We start from the raw sequence: 22111 nt of genomic DNA, 5'->3' as shown, positions 1-22111 counted from the left end.
TTTAAGTTTAGTATTTTTTTTTAACTGTGAGTTTTTTAACTGATAATGCTGAAATTGAAAATGAAATTTAGATGTGATTTAAATGTGAATCACGGTAATGAAAACCATAAATACATTTCCACTTAGTTCAATATTAATACTGCTTCTCTGATCACTGATTTATTACACATATCTCGAAAGATGTCATGATCAATTTTTGCTTGAAAGTTCTCAGATTTTCTCCTTTTTCAATTTCATCCTTCTGTACGTATATTATATTAGTTTGCAATAAAATAACTTTTGGTCGTCGCAATAATTAACTCGCGAACACATTGACAGTTAAAACGGTCCTTCGCGCATGTCTTCAATTACGGTCACGTAGAAGAGTTCTTGTTTTTCGAGATGATCTCCTTCTTTTCGCTCTTATGACAAGGAGCAAGCGTCGAAATTGGCCATTCCGTGTGACGCGCTTTTGCGATCCGTTCCATTTTCATTTTCTGATATTACTGTTGGCGGTTTATACGTCTGCGAGACCGGGCCGGCCGCCTGCTTCTATGCATCTCAATGCACTCTTTCCTTCTGCAATGCGAAGATCTATACAAATCCGCCTTAGACCTCGGAGGAAGGATTTCTTATTTCCTCAGAAACTCTCGTGGTGACAGGTAATCGACCGACGACTTACGTGCTCCGCCTTTGGAATTAATGCGCGAAGCACACGATTTCTCACTGTACTCGTAGAACACTTAACCTGAAGTACCGGCACGCGTGCTGATAATTTTGAAATCTCGTTTTTGGTAAAATTTCTTAAAACGTAACATTTTTATGTTTAAAGTATGTACATTTTCGTTTTTAGAGATGTGTTTTATCGATTCACGGTTTTCGTTTTAACAATTGCATTGTATTTTTAAACGTTTGAACGTTTTAACGTTTGAATTCTTCACTTTGCTGTTTAATTGTAAATTCTATTATTTAATTACAATCTGAAAGCTTCTTGTTCTATGTTTAAAGTTAAAAAATTTTTTTGTCTACACATATTTATTATACAATATAATTAAAATTGAGAAAGGCCCATAGAACTAAATTGACAATCAATTTAGTATTACTGATTTTTTCTTAGAAATGCTAGTAATACTAAATTGATTGTCAATTATTGCAGATCTGTAATATTATTTTTCTAATTCAATTTAAGAGTTGAGTTTGAAACCAAATATAACAGCATACAGTTTAAAAGAATTAAATTGTACATATGTAAAATCATACAAGAAACGTTATTTCAGCATCAAGATCTTGCTATAACTGTTTATTTTATCGTATTTTATGTGTATACGAAATTGTGATCTCGGTTCTAATATTAATTATTACACATTTTTATTATTAGTTACTAAAAGTGATCTGCGATTGTTGTTGATGTTTAATAATAATTTTTGTGCATATTTTTACAATCAGCTTACGTGAACTGTGTGCTGCATATTCATCGATCTTGAAACACAGTTTCTCACTCAAAGCCGGAATACGTAATATTACAAATTAGATCAACGAGCAATTTAATCAGACTGATGCTCATGAGCAGTTTAACGCAGTTCAAGTGAGTTGAAGATTGTCGAAATTCACACAAAAATTATTATATATTAAAATACGTTGTAAACCACTGCTAACCGAGAGATGTTAGCTTTCATCTTTATGTTAAAAAATATGTTCCTGAAACGTAGGAGAATTTGCATAATTATATTGATGATTATGTATGACTAAGTTCTTGAATTTTTTATTAAGTACATCTGTTTTATGCGACGCATTTAATGTAATCCTTTCAAGTATACATATGCAGAACTTAATTGAGTTTTTTATTCTAAAGTTGATCATATCCGATTATATTAAACATGGAAACTTTCACACAGGAAATGTATGACATCCGGTTTAATAATTAACGTGGGATATATCAATCTTTTTTATAGCCATGTCAGATATATTACTCATTATTTAATAGAGATAATCTACATTTTGCAAATCTCTAAAAATATTTTCTTTATATTTTAAATATTAAATCGTAATTTTTTAACTATACAAGCATTTGAAATGAAGGCATTTATTACTTAAATAAGGTAAGTTAGAGGAAGTTGCTACTTAATAAGTCTTATTTCTGGAATAACTTTATATTATGGAATTAAGCCATGAAAAATTAATGTAATTTTAATGTAAATAGCATGATATAATAAAAAGTCGCATGTTTTGCATGTCTACAGTAAGCAATCAAATTTTTTTTAATTGTAAAGATGTAAAAAATGAGTGACAAAACACAAATGGATAATTTAGAGAGCAACTTCTTATATTTACTTTCATATTTTTATAGATTAAACTGTATTTCACAAATTTAAAATATTTAGAATTATATATTAAACCCAAATTTTTAATTTATAAAACCATTTTATCGATGATGTCAAATTCGAAAAATTATTTTGCGTATACTGGCATTTTATTCCTAAGAAAGAGATATCACTGCAGCTAGTGCATGTATAATGATTTCACAAAATCTAATACCATTTATGTGACTGCCATGAAATATGGTCCAAAATTGTGTAACAATTATCTAATTTTAAAGTAAGCATTGAACCGCAAGACTGAAGTATCACGTTATTAAATATTATATTATAAAGAGCACATCTCACAATTTACTTTTTTGTTTTTACAAATCTTTGTCCTTAGTAAGAAGGACAGATCAGAATTTTTTTTCATAGCTACAGTTTTCCAATAATCTCGCACATATTTATGTGCAATAGTTAATGATTTATGAAGGAACTATTATATAATCAAAGTGGCTTCTTCTCCCAACTAGCATCTTCTTTATTTATAAGTATCACTTTCTTTAAAAATAATTTTTTGACAGTAAACAATATTTTGTTAATTTTAAATATATATAAAAATATATGTTTTTAATTCATTTATTTTAAATTTTATGTGTTAAATAATTTGTTGTCATTATGCAGTAGTTCATAAATGAATACAATTGTATGAGATGCATATTAGAACTATAATGCAATTTCAAGTAGATGAAACCTTGTTTATGTCAACCTACCTACCTAAATTCACACGTACTTTAAGAAAACTCTCCTTTGTCCTACGGCGCATTTTCCTTATTCTGTGTGCATCGTCTGGCATGCAACTTCTCGTTCCCTTATATCCCGACATCCGCTTTTTCTTTAGCCCTGGCCTTATAATCATTCTACAGGCTCATTTCCCTCGCGTGGTATAATGCGAAAGAAAGTTTGTTTTCGTGAGTTTGCAGTCAACACTGCTTTGCAGTTGCGCTTTTGTTCCACTTCGCGTCATTCTTGTACCGAGATAAGCGTTGCACCGCGTGATTTAATTCAACAAAACAAAATCCTTACCTTTACACTGTTATTATTTCTTTAGATAAATTTTATGTATAAACTTATTATTTATGTGTAAAATTAGATTATTACTGACACGAAAGTATTATAGATAAATCATCGCGTTTTATAAACGATTAGCATATAATGTTCTAATAATAATGGAAGTTTTTTTAAAGAATTTGAAACAACAAAAGCAAACTAGATACGATCTTTTATCGCAAAAAGCTTGACAGTTGCTGCAAATTACTTCCGCTCGATTAAAATCGCTCACGTGGATAGCCGCATCGGACGGCCGGTGTACCGTACATTAACGTGAATTTTCCTCACGGTAAAAAGCGTTGCGACGACGAGAAAGGAGAACTCTGGAAAACTTTGGCTTGCCGCCAAGTCTTATGTAGAACACGAGAGCGTGTGTACAGTAGACTCGCATCAAACTGCATTTTCCTTAGTGCACGCGCGCGCGACATTCGATCCCGGAAATAAAACGACCGACGGTGATGGAAGACGACTGGAATATACTCGTAATATGAAGAACAAATAGACCGGTGTTTCCTTAAACGCAAAGCAAACGCACGCTTTGCGCGCGCTGTCAACAAACGTATTTGATTTGATATCTGATAAAAGGGAAATGAGGAGGCACAGCACTTGTCATATAATTCAAACGTTTAATATTTTATATCAGAGATTGATATAACTTTTTAAATACTCAAATGTAAGATAACTCTGGTATCTACGCCGCAGTCAGAAAAAAATAGAAGGAGTGAAGGTAATTGCTCGCAATTACTCTGTTATTTTATAGTTATTTTATAGTTATTATCATTCTTTTACTGTTAATAACGAAACTACTGTGAGCTGAATTAATTTATCAATGTTGTGAATAGTGATGTGTATTATAATCTAAAAATGATTAATTTTCCTATAGGTAATTTAAAAGGTTTAGAGGTTATTTTGTGATACAAGTATAGAGAGATAAGTGTAGAGAGATAATAAAAGATGGAGGGTACCAAAATACACAAGGACTTAGCTCTTATATTCTTTGTTCAACTTGATTGTCCCACTCACGAGTGGCCATACATCCCACTCCTTTTAATATATGGCATAAATGAAAGGTTTTCTAAAAGTTTTTTCTTTCGAATGTAAGAAAATAAATATTTTGCTTTTTTAATTCTTTTATAATGGACAGCATAAAGTTTGTTGTTAATATAGTTTATTTATCTTAAATATAATAAATAATGATTGATAAATTAAGTTTTGGTAATTGAAGTTTTGACGATATATGTGGCATATACATATATCGAAGTTACATACATACATGTAACAGCAGATGACCAAAAAAGTTTGTCTAGTTTTCGGTTTAAATAAGTTCTATTGTTTTATATTGTAATACTTATTGTTAGCAACGTACAGATTTTCACATATATGCATTGTTACGTATTAGCTTCAATCAATTGTGTATGTCCAGACAATACAAAGTCTAAAATCGAATAATAGACATCTTTGAAACGTCTTATGACCCGATTTAAGACTTTGTTTTTTCTGTGTACTGACTTGTTGCATACATTCCTTCAAGTGTTTTATTTTTTGATATAAAAAAGCCCGCTTTTGGATTATTGAATGCTTGATTACTATTATGTTTCAGGTCTACCATAAGATAATCTATTTCGTAAAAAATTATAAACATCTTAAAGATGTTTTCAGACATCTGCTTAGCAAGTCGAGAAATAAAAAATGTTTTTTAACTCGAGATTAATATAATCTCTAAAAACTGAAAATTCAAAATCTGAGAAAAAATTATTCTTAATCGTAAATCCATCTTGGAAGTAATCTAAGGAATATTTTTCTGCTTAAAGTACTTATGCTGCGCCCTTCTTATATACTACATATCCTTCGTTCGCGATGTAGATTCTTAACTTTCTGAACTCGGTCGATCGACCTCTGCTCACCCTTTTTCGCTGAGGTCCAAGGATTTCTTGCTCTTCGCGTTTTTTCTTTTCCCCTTTTCTTTTTTCTTTCCTTTTTTCATCAATCGTCTTTCGGCGTCTAGCCCTTTTGCACACCATACCGTTTTACGAGTCGGTAAATAATTTATGAACCACGTTCCCCGCCTCGATTTCACGGCGCGACGCACGCGAAGAAAAATTCGGTCCAAGCTGCTGTCGCAGCCGGACTGGTTCTTCCATTTGCTCCGACGAAATGTGTGCCGCTTCCACGAGGATGCCCACTCTTCTTCCGCAGGAAATCGGGAATTTTTGAACCGCTCGATTAGGTCGTTTGATGTGAACTACTTGGTCGATCGTTGTAATAAATCTACACAGTCAATTATGATTATCATTTTAAGTACTTTGGTGAATTAATCAAAGTGAAAGAGATTGAACAACATCTTTATTAATAATTACGGAACAGATTTTTATGTTTGTACATGTAACGTATAAACACGTATTAATATAAACTATCCCTAATACTCATAATTTTATATAAAAAAAAAACTATTTTTTCAACTACTTTCTTACTGTTGTATTGCTTACATTTTGTATATCTTTTACTTACTACATGGTGTGGAGAATGAAGTGTTACTATTTATGTAAGTTTAATTAAATGAAACATCACCTATTTAAATTTGCGTCAAACTTAGCGTTGTAACTGCTTGATATAACCACTTCATTTTGAATTACTTGCTAAGTAATTAAAGCGTTATTTCTTGGATCATAAAGAGGAATGTATTCTTCTATAACAGAAGTCAAACGTAATAATGTTATAGTATTGCATTTAGCTAGAAAATTAAAAGTAGCCATTGTGAGTTAATTACAATACTTTTTGTGTATACAATAAAATGTTTCGTATTCCATTTTTTTCACTAAGAACGGAATGCTATTCTTAGAGATTCGTGCAGCGCGGTTTTAAAAAGAGTCAACCTCATTATAAGCGTAAAGGAAAGTTATATTGAAAATTAATGACAGATAATTAAATTGTAATTGTCAAATATTTTACAAATCTTTAAATAAAAATATTTATTTATAAAAGAGTTGTGACACTTTGAATTAGTAACATTTTAGTTATTGTACCTTGTATTTATTCTTGACGAACAAATCTTTCGAGTATTGCGAGTATCATATGAATGTGCGCTCTTCACGAAATTATTAAAATTATTAAAATTTCAGTAAAATGGTATAATCATATTATAGTTATACAGCCTTCGAAAGACATCGAACATTCGAAGTACTGATAAGTAGCATTATCTGATAAGTAGTATTATTTCATGAAATGAACAGAAAGCCATCGGTGTTCGAACTTCCAGTGATTTCATATTCTAACTTGGATATTTATATATTATAAATCCGATTTGTGTATATTTTTCCAAAGAGAACATTACAATTAAATCTTCACAAATGGAGAGAATGGTTTGGCTTAAGTATTTAAAAATTTATCTAGATGCAGATATAAAAATAATTTTTTGTTAGATAATCATCAGGTAATTATGTATCAGCTCAAGCTGATTGTCAGAATGTCAAAACTTTTTAGAGTATTGCTGATTGCTTGAGCGTTCTATATAAATACTTTTATGGTTTGATAAAATTATTTTTAAATCTGTATCTAGCAAACATTTTTTTAATTTTTTAGCAAAATTGTTTTTTTCTTATTAATAGTATATAATATACAGCGGTTGTAATACTGTTGCAACGTTATTTAATCTGTTAACGTCGTGACTGCTTTTGAATCATTAATTACAATTAGTCAAAATTGATTAATTCTTTTACGATTTTCACGAATGTGATCAAAGAATTGTCATGATTTACGTAGCTATGCAGCAGGTGCGTCATCATCAAATTGAATCAATGAACGACGACTGCTGCTGCTGCTGCTGCTGTTGTTGCTTTGTGCCAGGTTGAGGGTGCATCTAATGGCGTTTATACGTGAGCTGAGAAAATCCATTAGGCGCGTTATTGAAAACGTCGGGAACTGCTTCCGACTGTGATGTTCCGCTTTCAATTCTCTGTCTCTCTCTCTTCTTTTTTTACTTTTCTCTTTTCTTTTTCTTCTTTAGTTCAGCCTTTACCTTCTTCATCTTTCTTATATAATGTACGTGCAGAAGTGAGTTTTAAAACACACGGATTAAATTGAAATACAACTTTTGGTAATTACATATCTGTAGGGAATTTTATTTAATGCGCGCGTGCCAACTTTAAAATATTTTGATACATTTCCGCAAAATAATTCTTGCAATATTATTTTTGTTAGAGTACCATGTTGAAGTTTATCGGATTTTAGTACATTTAATCCGTATTTTTTGAATATATAGATTTTTTTATAAATATTAGAAAACCAACTAAAATCTTGTTAAATGAATTTTCTTCTTTTATGTAAGGTAACGGTCCCAATTATGGGTCATTTAAGGTTCAATAATTTTCATTAATTTGTGTAAATTTAACGATCAAACATTTTAAAAATTTATCAATAATGTCAATATAAGCAATAAATATAATTTAATAAATCAATTTTTGAATTTTGGAAAAACATTTAAAAATGTTTATATAAGTCCTAATAATTGGTCGGCATAATTAAATGTATAGTTTTGTTAATGTACATCTTTAACACGTTTTATTGTATGTTTATTATATAAAAAATATAATCTATTAAAATTGTCATAATAAAGAGATTATTAAAGATGTATTTAGACAGTTTATTAGAGAAGTTATTAAAAGTAATTTTTCTTTTTTTTCCTAAATATCAGCAATAATTAAGAATGTGATTTTATTTTGAAATAATTACAAAAAAAAATTAAAAAATATAAAAATAGTTTTTAAAATTTTATTAATAAATGTATGTCTGTAAAAGCATTTAATTTTGTAAGCTTGACTCATAATTAGGACTCGACCTATTATAATTGTAACCGTCATCTTATATCGTAAATTAAAATTATAAATATGAGAAATTAAAATTATAAATATGAGAACAGCATTATATTAGACTTATTTTATTCGTACTACGTGCCTTAAACGTATTAAATACATTAACACATATACGAAGGCAAAATGAAATGAATAAATGAAAATGGATTTGAATGGCCACTTTATTAAACTTCATAAAATACAAAGCCATGGCCGACACTCGCTTTGAGAAAGCAGCATCAAAAGACAGGAAACCATAACGCGGCGAACTCCTTATGGCGGATGCGGTTTAGCGCTGTTAAGTACGCTCTTTCTAAGAAGACTGGTGCTGCGAGAAGTAGCTACCCGCCGCAAGTTGTGGAGTTAAGTTTATAGTTTAACTCCGTGACGTAGAGAGTTCCGAAGAGAGAATGTATATGCGAGACAAGAGTCGGGAGTGTACCATTACTAGAAAGTCTGTACGAAACATGCTCAGTCACAAGACATATGTGTGCATATGCACGGTATAATCTCTTTAGACAATATTCTTTAACACTAGATTGACCCCGGACAAAATAATAGCTAATATCTCTTGTCGTTCATAACATTCTTTAATTTCGTAAACTAGACTATTTGTTTCTAGTTTAGAGATGAAAAAACTAAAAAAGAACTAAAAATGTAAATAAAAAACGAAGTAAAGAATAGTCTTTTTATTCGGATCCTAAAAGTTGTTTATTCAGATGTAGATTTTCTTTCGACACATATTTTTTACGTCACGTTATTGTTCTAAAATTTAATTTTTGTATTTATTCAAAAGATTTCTATGTATAGATAGATGTAAACAATCAAAATGTAGTCACAATGACCAAGTGAGCATGGATATACTGACTGTGAGATTGTTGTTAGAAGCAAAAATTGAATTTAAAGCTCATGTTGTTTGAACAAGCATTTTTGTGTTTATTTAATCACTAGGAATTCATGAACAAAAAAGAATATCATAAAAGATGCAAAAAAATTCTTTTATATTTTATTTATTAACTTTCATTTATTAACAAAGAAGCATATGAACTAATTAGGTATCGCAACATTTCTGTCTCGACTTGAAATAAAAAAATATTAAATAATATCAAAATAACGTATCAAACTTTTTGATGATGAATACCAAGAAAAATAAATTCTATATTTTTTTTTAGTATTTTGATAAAAAGTTTTTCTACCTAAAACTGTTGTTTTTATTTGTTTTATTATACTTTGAAGTAAAAAATATCTGTTTTTTCTATCTCTAGTTTAGTTACAATATTATAGGTTTGTTTTCTATTTCTGCTCTAGACTGCACTAGAACGTCCTTTCTCACTTTCACTAATTTTCAATATCTCACATATATCTATTTTAATGTATACTAGTTCAAAAAGTTTAGAAACAGAAAACAAACGAAATATCTCTCTCTCTCTTTCTTTCTTTAGCTCTTAATTTCTTATTAGAAGCACGGTGACATTTTCTGCATATATCTATAGTGTCCGCTTTTTTACATCAATATATGGAACCTATAGAATTTAATATTCCGAACGGTCTATTAGAGGGGCTTTCATGGTTAGATACTCTCTCGGTAGTTTGCCATTGTAATATTTTATGGCAATATTGCATACGAACGTAAGAAGAACGAAAAGAAGAATGGCAAATAGATATGATAAATAACTTTTGCAGGATCCTATTTTATTCTATCAAAATACAGAGAAAAAAGCTGAATAATAAAGAACTGTTCTTTGTACTTTATTTAATTCGCGTAGGCGTCAATTGGACAAAAACATGAAATAATTAAATGTGAAAAATACAAATTTTCTGAAACTATTCAAAATGTTAATATTGAAGTTTGCTTTTATTTATCAAGATAAAAAAGGGAATTTATTGGTATTTTTACGTTTTTTTTTTTACTTTGATTGTGTCGGTTTTGCGGCTATTTATGTCCTTTGTTTTATTACGTAAATTGAATAAACGCTCACTTTGCGAAAGCTGTTGCATTTAGTGCTTTGCGAGAAGGGTGCATTGAATGTAAATTGTAAACAGAGTTGGAGGAAGTTGGCGAACACTGCTCTCTCATTCACATCTATCGCATAACTCACTGTTTAATAATTTAGATATTTCTTTTAATCTTTTATGTGATATGCTATTTATATTACTTAACAATAAAAATCCTCTTATAAAAATATTTTTCTCGAAATTCTGATTCGAGATATATCTAGTGCGCGAAAAATACTTTTCATTGAAAAAATAATCATACTACGAAAGAGAAGATGTGCAAAGTATAGGAAGTTGTTTAAAGAAAACGGAAATAAAAACGCTATTCAGGAAAATTCTATTCGTTCCTTTATTCGTTTTCTTCCATCTTCTTGAATTTTTCTCTCATTTGAGAAAACGAAGAGACGCAAATCCGGCATAATAATTGTTACTGGCTTCAAGTTTCTCTTCTATCTAATAAGAGAAGAAATTCGGAATGGTTTTTGCTCGGAATGGTTCAAAACGTCTGCAAATGTATCGGTCAAAGCTCTTTCGCCACATGCGACTTAACGAATTAATAAATTCGAAATTTAGCTACATCAACCGCTGCTACCGTTCATTATCCATTTAATTGAGGAATGAATTGTTCTCGATCGTGCAGCTACCATTGATTTCCACAAGTCTGCGTTGCACATTAGCCTAACACTATCACGTCGTTATTTCGCAAACGTGGATCGGATAATACATTATGCGTAAGATAAATTTGAAGATATAATACCACATCAAACCAAGATAAATGAAGTGTAATTATCATGATTTCGTGGCGAGTTACGAATCGTTAATTTCAATGAATCTGACATCGTTTCTGACATGATTCCGTAAATAATTAAGTAAGGATTATTAATTATGCTTAGGTCTATATGAAATTGAAACAAGCTTTAGCTGGTAAAATTGGAGTGCAAAGAAAAACAGGCTACAATTGATTAAAATAACGTATCATGTTTGCAGTTAATTGTATTAGAAGACGCAAACCCATGGTGTGATGATGGATTAATATCGTGACACTTCGTAACAGGCATAGATTAAAGCTAATCTTATCAACCGCGTTTGCGATTAATATTTTATTTTTGTCACTTTTTAATTTTAATTTATTATGATAAATTATTCTTGTGTGAAATTATTATAATAAGATGATATATTTTTAAAAAATTAATAAATTGATCAAATATTGAGGATTCCAATAGCATACTTCAGAACATTAAAAAAGGATAAAACGATAAGAATGATGCATTCAAGACACAATTTTTTCCAAGCACTATTTACAATAAAATAATATAGTAGTTCAGAATACTTTTAGATGTAACAAATTATAATATGTTATAAGAAATGAAAATGTTACGAAAACATAATTCTTTTAATTTTCTGTAATAACGAATGCCTTTTCATAAACAAAATTATTCTGATTCCATAAAATGAGCTTATAGATTATAAAAACATTGCTAAGTTTAACATATTACGCAAAAATGTAAAAATAAAAAGTCCTGCATTTGTTCTCTTTTAAAATTTGTTCTGTGCAGTCTTGGAGATCTATATCATTCTCAGTATTACAAATACAAATCTGCAAGATATATTCTATGTTGCAGTATTGTGTTTATTCTCTGAAAGCAGTATTCACGAATGAAATATTTTTCACTTTTACATATGCCGAGCGCAGCAAAATTGTACGGGATTTTATTAACTTTTTGTTGCGTGGGATGTTATGCTTTAGTAAATTTTGTAATTATAACGATGTCAGTTTCTATTTATCTTCGTCGCATTAAAGTTTTTCAGTGTTTAAGTAGCAGCGCGTACATGGACAACATTCAACATTGTGCTAAATGCTTGAATGTTTTGATGGCTTAGAAACAGACGGCGCGTATTATCGCATTAATTTTGCATTACCACCATCTCGAGTTACGAGATGCCTCGGGTACCACAAATATATTCAAATTTCCAACGACCTGAAGTAAATGTCAGTTCATCTAAGATGCTACATTTCCATCACTATGTAACACAATCGTTGCATGAAATTGGAGCTCTATAATTCCGCCAACGAGCTCTCTCTTACCCTTTCTTTTCTTCTTCTTTTTTCCTTTCACTCTCTCTCTCTCTCTCTCTCTCTCTCTCTATTTATTTGTCTAAACTGTACATTAATTTTTACTATCTATACTTCGATATTGTCTGCTTCACATTGTTATTACATGAATTTAGTCGCCGGTAATTGAATTATATTGTAACATAAAAAGACAATTTTTTAATATTATGTACAGTTAGGAGCTAAAAGGTTGCAACACATTTTCTTCGATGGTTTTTGGAATGTAGACTTACTCATTGAACGGTGAACGTAATTGGCTTTTACCTGTGGATCCAACCAATTACGTTCGCCGATCGATGAGCAAGTCTACATTCCAAAAACTATCGAAAAAGAAGTGTTGCAACCTTTTAATTCCTAACTGTACACATACGTACATACGCGTACACATATACTTCTATGTACGAATAATATTTAAAAAAGATTTTAAAAAGTATGTTTAAAAATACATTTTAATATTTCAAAAATATATGTCACATTTTATTGACGACGGGACAAAATATTGATTTCATAACTACAAATATATAAATTTGATGGCATGAAGATGATGTAAATCCAAGTCCATCGACAGGATTGCATTTCCGTCGAAATTATCTACTCAGTGTCGTGATACTGACACCTCCGATTCAGCGCACGCGCCAGCTAAATTATGCACTAATTACTCAACGTGTGCATTCCTATGTCGCACATCGATCTCCGTAGTGCAGGCTGATTGTGCGAACTTTATGCTGTTAAAATTATGTTGCAACATAGCACGCACCGAGCTGCGGTGAAACTAGGAAATATGGAACGATTTAGTGAAGACATGCTTTTATGCGAACATAAAATTTTATCATTACAGTAATTGCTTTGTTTTACTTTAATGTTTTTCTGTAAATTAATTCCGTTATGAAATACAAACGTTCCATTTCGATATTTCATTTAATTTATTTACAAATTTACAATATTTCTAAATAAATATCGTAAAAGAATAATTATACTTATAGATTTAATTTCAATTATATAAGCTTTTATTTATGCATATTACATATATATATATATATATATATATATATATATATACATATATATATATATATATATATATATATATATAAGCTTTTATTTATGCATATTACATATATATATATATATATATATATATATATATGTTATAGAAATATATGTATTATTAACATTTTTTTATATTTTTATATAAAATAAAGTAAAACGTCTTGTATTATTTAAACACATTTTACTAAATTTTTTAAGTAAAATTAAACTTCTTGTTTGATGTATTCTTCATTCTTAGCAGCTTTATATATTGCAAGAAAATATAATTGCCTTTCATAAAATGTGTTGCAAAACTTTCGAAGAAAGAAATAATATTATCTATGATCATAAAAATTTATCGTTTTAGTTGAAAAGTATGAAAGGGTTTATTTCATACGATATATTGTTAATTATTATTAGTAATAAAATAAAAACTTTTAATTAAGTTTATGTTTAAAATTCCAATAATATGATTATATAAAATATTAAAAAGTTTTTTATCATATTATCAGCAAGAAATGATAATGGAATCGATATTGAATCGACATCGATTAGACTTCGAAATTGTCAAACTGATATTATTTTGATGTCGATTCGATATCAATTCGATCATTTCTAATTGGGTTCGAAATAATTGTAAAAGATTTCTTGGTACACTTTATTTACTATCTATATTGAGAGTTACATTAATGTTAATAATCTAACTAGATAACTCTGTCTGAAATTTTATTCAAAACTTTCACTACTCAATAAGTAAACTTTCAAGTAGTTCAGTTTGATCTTGTTTAACATAAAAGCATTATTCAATTATAATAAATGACTAAACAGTATTAAATTGCTAGATATTGATACAAGACAAAAACATCGCATAATCATTTTATGTTAAATTTGAGAACTTTTCATGTCATAAGACTCATAAGCTATAGAGCAGAAAATGCAGGTGTTATGTGTCACCCCTATTATCTCCATTATTAAGTGATGGATTCCTAGTAATTACATATGAAATCATTTATTTAGTAGCCTGCCGTTACATAGCGCTAGTAAACCAATACACAATAGCCGACAATTTTTATAGGTCTTTTTTTAGCACTTTAAAACTTTTTTAAGATACACTTTAACATTTAATTACACATACTTCCTCATTGTTTTTAAACTTGAGCGCATTATTACGCAAATATGTACATTTAAGAGCTTTTTTTGTTATTTAACTTTTCATTTGGCTGTACGCATTCTGACAAGTTATGCAAAATTATTCAGTAGCATAGCATTTTGTTAATATGGCTATCTAGGCATGTTTATAATACGACTACTATCCCGCGAGATTTTCATATCAAAATATTTCTTCGATAAATCGATTGTCATTCTACAGGGCTGCGTTCAGAAACATTAGAGATATCATTTTATCTTGGTTGTTTACAAAATATTAAACGAAGTGCACTTGGATTTATCTGGGTGTACTCTACTATAAGTTAGAAGTGCTGCGTACAATGTTTTTGCACGCAGCACTTCTAACTTATAATTCATGATATGTATCACACCTAGCAAAACAACGAGTCACAATAATGTCAAAATGACATTAAAATAAATCGTGATTAATCAAAAAGTGATTTTTAATAATCACTTTGTAGTCAATTTGATGTCATTTTGATGTCGTGATAATTTTTTGTTCTGTTTGGGATAGATTTTTGTAGTGTCGACAGAAGGAAGATTTTGTGTAGAGGGAGGACAACGGTCGTGATACATTTGGGGTGGTGCAGGAATATCATGATATCTAGTATAATTCGTGTTGAATTCTAAGAGCAATCGTTAAAAATACTTCGTTACAGTCTATTTAGATATTGTAGGATGGTTACTGGTCATTAGTTTGCTACGTTCTTTTAAAAGTTTTAAAGTAGACATAGGATACATAGACCGAGCATTCGAGGAGTGGGGGTAAAGCTCACAGAAACTAAAAAGAGATAGCATTCTTTGAACCATTATTTTGTCTTTTTCTCTTTTGTCTGTTTTCTCTGTTTTTTTCTCTAAAGCATGCTATCTCTTATTAGTTTCTGACACTCTCGCTCGAATGCTCGGTCTATCAAAAGTTCATAATAATTTTAGTTTTGCAGGTAACAGAATTTTGTACAGGTGTATCCTTTAATTTTAAAAAATATGTTACATATTAATTTTTTAACTTTAGTCTAACTGGAAGGCCTTTCATGTAAATTTCAAATGTTATTGAATTTAATGTGTGCCATAATGTGTATATAAATTCAGCAGATAATATCGTGTTATATGTGAGCTGTGGTTGTTGAAAAATCTTTTGGCAGTTTGTTTGAAACCTATTTTTTAATTGAAATAAGTCAGCATTTATCTCTATTTTCAAATTTCGCAATTATATTGTAGCTTTTTAACAGTTTGTTTAAAAACATGTAGTATAACAAAATACTGTATTTTTTAAACAAAATCAATTTTTTAAATTTATTTTTTGAGATGGCTGTATCACTCTCCCTGTTTCTCTTTAACCCATTATGCAGTACCGTCATATTTTTATAAATCACGTTCTAAGTAATAAATATTTCACAATATTGACGATAGAACATATTAAACAATATTTTAACAAATATAATATATCATTAAGTTTCAACATAAAATATTGATTATTAACAAAGTTATTGGATAAAATGTAAATAGGTGGCCATAATACTACCTTGTTTTCTGTTTATAGGTAAATATTTCACAATTCGCTTATTTGATCAAACACTGTTAAATGAGAAATAAAGCCATTATAACGCTACCACTTATGCCGTACTTTAACTTGCCAATTAATTTAAGTCATGCAAGGAGTTTATCTTGTTATGTCGATCAGATAAAGTTTACATTTCAGAATTACATTATAATGCGGTATGCTTGTAACGTAGATGCGAGGGCACGTGTAACTTTCGGCAATTTTCCGCTGAAGTTCTAAGAGTCTACTATAATTCTATTCGGTCGCTGCATATGGAATGTTATTACACGTACCCCTGATAACATCGAAAGGTATCTATCTTACTCTTCGCCAACTTCGCGAAAGTTACTATAGGCCAACCAACAAAGTTTTGTAGCGCATATGTAAGTGCATGTATTAGATGTGCGGAAAGAGGATTTCTGAAAGCTACGAGTGTTTTCAAAAACTTATTGTTTAGCGTTTACGGGAGTGCTTCAAAGTATATTTCAATATACTTTGTATAAGCTTAACTTCTACTACGAGATCTTCTTTTTGTTATCTAGCTAACTGCAATCAACTTATCGAATAACTATTTCGATATGATAACTTTGAAAAAGAAACCCTAGGCCTGCTGAGACGTCAGCATGCATAAAGGTCCACATTAGCAAAATCCAATGTCATTGTTTAATTTTGTATAATTCAAAATATATAAAGTTGAATAAAAAGTTAAATGACAAAAAAAAGAACACTCAAATGTATACATATTTGTGTGATAATACGTTCAAGTTTAAAAGTATGAGGAAATGTATAGTTAAATGTTAAAATGTACCTTGAAAAGTTTAAAAAATAAAAATGCCTTTTAACAAATATCAGTTATTATGTATTAGCATATTAACGTCACTATATAATGGTTAGTTACTAAACAATGATTCCGTCGCTAGAATTTATCATCTAATAACGAAGATATTAGAGTGGCCATAATACCTAGAAGGCCATAATACCACCTTCTCTCTTATATACTAATTCGCAGTAACATAAAATTATAATATAAATTATAAAAAATAATAAAAATCTTTCTGTAAATAATAAAAATCTATATGGATCTTACAAATCAAAATATTTATTTTTATTTAAAGAATGTTTGTTTACTTAACGCGCGATTAAATTAATTATATTTCTTTTAATTAACTCGATTATTTAAATTGCTCGAAAACAATTGTATATAAATTGAACATCATAAATTTGAGAAAGAGATATTGTTTGTAGTCGCAAATAAATTACAATACGCCTGGCATTATTTATTTCCCATGATTCGGCCAATATATATTCATAATGATGTCATAAATATCCGCTTGTAAATATTTGTTGTGATTTATATAATCAACTCTGTTCATTGTCTGCATAGCAAAATGCAATAAAATATAAAGTATAATAATGCAAAGCATAATTGCTCCAACGCGCTAAATTTTAATAAGCATTATAAATAATAAATATTTATAATATTTATAATTTCTATTTTCATTATATCGCTATAACTTGATATATATATTTTTTTTCTGTCAAGTTTTTTCGTTTAATCTTTTTGTCTTCTGTTTTAACATGATATTTTGAAATATATTTTAGTGACCGAGATAGATTAAATTGGAACAGGTTGCACAATAGAGATTTCGCCGAAATGTACGCTAAACTTGCCGAAAATGTTGCTGTGTAAACTTTAATGACTGTTTGCATAAGAAGCCATGTGTTTTTGACGGTTGGAAACTTCTCTTGTTCCCAAGTCTTTCGACCAAATATTAAAGTTCGTCGCAAGCTTTCTCCTTAAATGAAGCTATCGGAACGGAACAAAAGCTCTTTTATAAAGATGTCAAACTGCATTGATCACTTTCAAACTCGGAATCTCAGCAGTTACTAATAAAGCATGAATGAATACCGAAATAAGAGCTCTTTTTCTTTGCCATTCCCTTTACGATAATATTCTTCATTTTGGTATGCATAATCTCGTACGTATAATCTCTGAAATCAAACATTTGCAGCTGCAGGTAAATTTACGGATATAAGGATCTGTAGTATCGAATATCCATAGAGAAACCAGATCTCGAGAGACCAAAGCTGCGTAGATCAAAGGATATGTTAACCACAGTTCTATGAAACCAAGAATTTCCGAAATCAGAAATCTTCGCTATAAACGATCCTTGGAACGAGACGTTTCTGGGGCCAAGATGACCTCAAAGTTATAGATCTAAGAATCTGCGCGCTCAAGAATCTCTGGAACTAAAAATCCGTGAAACCAAGGATTTAAGAAGCGAAGGATTTGCGGAATCGAGAATTTATGGAAGCATAAGTCCATGATTTGGAAAGAAGGATTTGAGAAACCAAGAATTCATTGAATCTCTGAAATAGCACGGGGTCGCTGCGCGTTGACGTGACGCTGTCTGCAACCATCCTGATCTTCGCGTGCTCTTAATTCGTCATACGGCTGGGCGATATAGATTTCAACGGGTTCCGAGCTGTTAAAAGCAATTGCCTCGTAAACGTTAGCGCTCCCGTGAGCATTCTGGCGGCTTGACTTGGAGGTATCTGGAAGTACCTACTCGCGTACCCGTACGGAATGTATATAGACGCACGCAGCTGTATATATTTACACACAGCCACCAGCGTTTCCTCTCCCGATTGCAGCATCCATTCCGAAGGTAATCAGGTTACCGGAAGGAAGCGGGCAATGCCTTCACGTCCCGCCAGATACTTTCGACTCTAACTGCGATATATGTGTACTATGCGAGTTGCCATTATTTACGGCCTGTTTAAAGCATTGTATCACTAAACAATTTAGCTAATTGTTGAAGGGCATGAATGACTTGGTTGTCTCGCGGCAAATGCGTCGTTATTTATTTAAAATAAAATTATAAATTAATGGAAATATCGTAATAACAATCGACAAATTTGTCGAAACGTGTGAATAACTTTATAATATTACTATTATAGAAGCGTAATTTTTAAAAATTGATTACCTGCAGCTGTACATATAGACACATTGGCACACGAGAACTTCAACTACAGGAAAGTACATTTTCAAGTTTACTATCACTTTAGGGCTTCTTCTCGTTGAACTTATGTTTTATCGGCGCATCCTTTTTGTCTCGTCGAGGCGCTTCCAGCGTTCTTTATTTCCCGTGGGTGACCTGTTCCGCTCGCTAGTGTACTTCTCAGAGACTCTTAATACAACGTGACGAGATTATCCAATCTTCTTGCAAGAACGGACTAACTAAATAAAGCAGCGCCGAGTGACTTGATTCGCAACGCGCACGACGTTCTATCACGCGTGGCCGATCTCGCGTCTGTGTAGAAGATCTCCTTCTGGAAAATGTCTTTTCTAACTGCAGTCTCCCGAGATTTGCAAAATAGATAGTCCACCGAGAGGTGGAAGTGAAACGGGTCTTTTTTCTCGATTCTTAGCGAAACAGACTCCAGGTTAATTTCAAGTTCGTGCGCGGATTGAAACGACTCTGCCGACATTATGGTCGTAGAAATTTCCGTCGTTTGCAATAAACGTTAGAACCGACTTAAAGAAAAAAAAAAGGAAGAAGGGAACACATTTGGTTTCGCCGCGGTCATAGCGGCTTAAAGGGTTAAAGACTAGTCTGCTGGCGTAACTTTACTTACTTAATGTCGAAAGAAGAAACAAATAAAGTAGACTGAGAAACGAAATGGTTCGCTGTGGTCCCCGAAGACAAGCTAGATAAGGTTGTTGGTCTTGATACCAAGCTTATCGTGCTAAGGATTTGTCACGTGGAAAATACTGCAGTTGCAATAATTCTTCAAAAATAAGTAACAAAAAATTTAAAAGAAAAATTTTTACAAATATATCAGATTAAAAATTTATTTGCTTTAATTTTCTTTATGTTTATTTATAATACTTTATAGAATTAGTTGAAATTTATTGATATTTTCTTCGGTAAATTTTATAATATAATGTAATGTAATATAATCAAAGTATTTAGGAGAACTAACATATAGAACTGATATTAACGAAAAAAAAAAAAAAAATAAATAAAAAGTAAAAAATTGTTTATGAAAATTCAAAATTATTGTAACATTTAAAACAAAGTGTCGTGCCGTTTTCACGTGGTTTACCGAAAAAGATTGATTTCGTCTTTCGCAAATACAAATACGGACCCGCGGAGCTCACTGCGTTGTGTCTGTATTTTTCATTCGCAGATTATAATCGAATTGTGTCAGGAATATCGCGCCATCGAACTCGGTCAAAGAGGAGCGGATTTACAGCGGCGTAAATCCAGGATGGAGGAAACGAGCAGATGGGAGCGGCAGGGGTATCGGGCGACTTTAAAACTCGGGATATTGATTCGCGCGGCTGTACGTCGTGTAAACGCATCTCGCTTCCGAATCTCTGACATGTTTTGCCGGTCGCTCGCACGCTCTCTCGATACTGTCAACGTGCGAATCTCCCGACTTTGCCTTTGTCTCTTCCGCACTTTTGGAATTTATCGGTTCCGACCGAACACGCGTGTAGACACGCGTGCGCTTTCGATCCATACAATGCAACCCATCGTTTCGACAGTATATGTCGAATTGTAGTTCGATGCCGTCGATGAGTTGTCGTGTTTAACGTTTGCATTCGCGATTTGATGCTCAGCTTTTAACACACGTACGTACATACGGCATGGCGCGGTCTAGATATAAACTGAAGCTTCCGTTGATAAGTAAATAGCGGAAAATGTACGTAGCGCATGCAAGTCGTTCATGAATAAGCTATTGAGATATGCGCGAAAGTTGGCTTTATGCTGAATACCTGTTACAATGTTGAATGGTGAATTATAATATTTCGGATGTGCGTGTTCTCTTTATGCCGTTCGCACGCAACGATCATTAATTCCGAACGGATTAAAATAAAAATTTTTAATTAATATAAAACTTTTAGTACAATTAATGAAAAAAGGTTAATGAGAATCAGCGCGGGTCAAAGAGCGCAATCATAAGTATAGATATCGAATCATTTATTTAATTCAAAATTACAAAACGAACGTTTCGACTCGCTTTGGAATTATCTTCAACGTAACAAAAAATAGTACAGGCAATAGAAATAGAAGTTTTAATAATTTGTAATTAAAAATCAAAAGAGTGTTATTTAGTTTTAGTTTTTCTATCTTAGAATTATTATTATTTTTTTTAATCTGTTTTCTCTCTTTCTCAGTTTTATTGTATTTTTTTATTAAACGTAACGTAACATCGGAATATTATACGATTTATTTTTCTGTAAATATAATTTTTAAATTATTCATTTTTTTTCGCATAAGAATTTAGATTGGCCAATGATCAAAATAATTTAAAATTTTGATTAATCCTTTCTCCGTCTCTCTCTGATATAAAAATACATATATTTTATTGCTGAATTGGTAAACGTATGAAAATCTTACGATACTGTTTGATTATACTGCTTATAGTATTCATATATGTTATTCTATTCGAAGAAGAAAGAAAGAGAAAAAGAGAAAATGCATATAAATACATATATGTATAAAAATATGAAAAAGAATTTTTTTTCTTGGGAAAAGAGATTGGAAATGCATGGACTGTGTTAGCAATCTCCTTGAAAACCAGTGAGCGTTAGAACGAGTCACGTAAATGGAAGGTGAGTTCGACGAAAAAAGATGGGCTCGATGGATGTCGGCATCGCAGGGAGAGGAAATATCTCGCGGCTCTCCGCAAGATTTTTCTCCGGGCGCAGGGATATCTCGGTCCGTACTCAGATAGAAGCAGACGGCGACGAAAGTTTGGTAAGGTTTCGAGAGCTCGCTCGCGGCGATGTGGAAGAGCCTTAATGGATTGTACCGTGGCACGTATTCACGGAGCTTTAGATTAGAGAACTCAGAATTGAGACAGAAAAGAGGTAGTTTCGTGTCGAAGTTGATCGACAACGCATCATTTAACAAGTTAAATCTTTTGAATTTTCAGCCTTCTAGCGTGAAATTAATTTCAGATTTAAAGAAAAGTTAATTTAATAAAAATATTAGATATCAGACGTAGGTTTTATTGAAAT

The 22111-nt window shown here is 31.1% G+C and overlaps 2 protein-coding genes across 7 annotated transcripts in view; one reads left to right on the top strand and one right to left on the bottom strand.

Annotated features, from left to right (window-relative positions):
• Positions 1-22111, bottom strand: part of LOC105194318 — a 294708-nt gene that overhangs the window by 107542 nt on the left and 165055 nt on the right. Inside the window, exon 4 of one of the 3 annotated variants that reach the window (XM_011159177.3) lies at positions 3993-5654. The exons of the other annotated variants lie outside the window; for them this stretch is intronic. Within the exon in view, the coding sequence (XP_011157479.1) occupies positions 5414-5654 (241 nt within the window). The 3' untranslated portion in view covers positions 3993-5413. Of the gene's footprint in view, positions 1-3992; positions 5655-22111 lie in introns of those variants that run through there. 3 annotated transcript variants of the gene reach the window in all.
• The window catches only part of LOC105194317, a 302455-nt gene that overhangs the window by 144068 nt on the left and 136276 nt on the right, over positions 1-22111 (top strand). The gene's annotated exons all lie outside the window — the stretch shown is intronic.

This window comes from Solenopsis invicta, chromosome 1, assembly GCF_016802725.1.
Source record: "Solenopsis invicta isolate M01_SB chromosome 1, UNIL_Sinv_3.0, whole genome shotgun sequence".
NCBI classification, from domain to species: Eukaryota; Metazoa; Arthropoda; class Insecta; order Hymenoptera; family Formicidae; genus Solenopsis; species Solenopsis invicta.
This window is presented reverse-complemented; position numbering and strand designations above follow the sequence as displayed.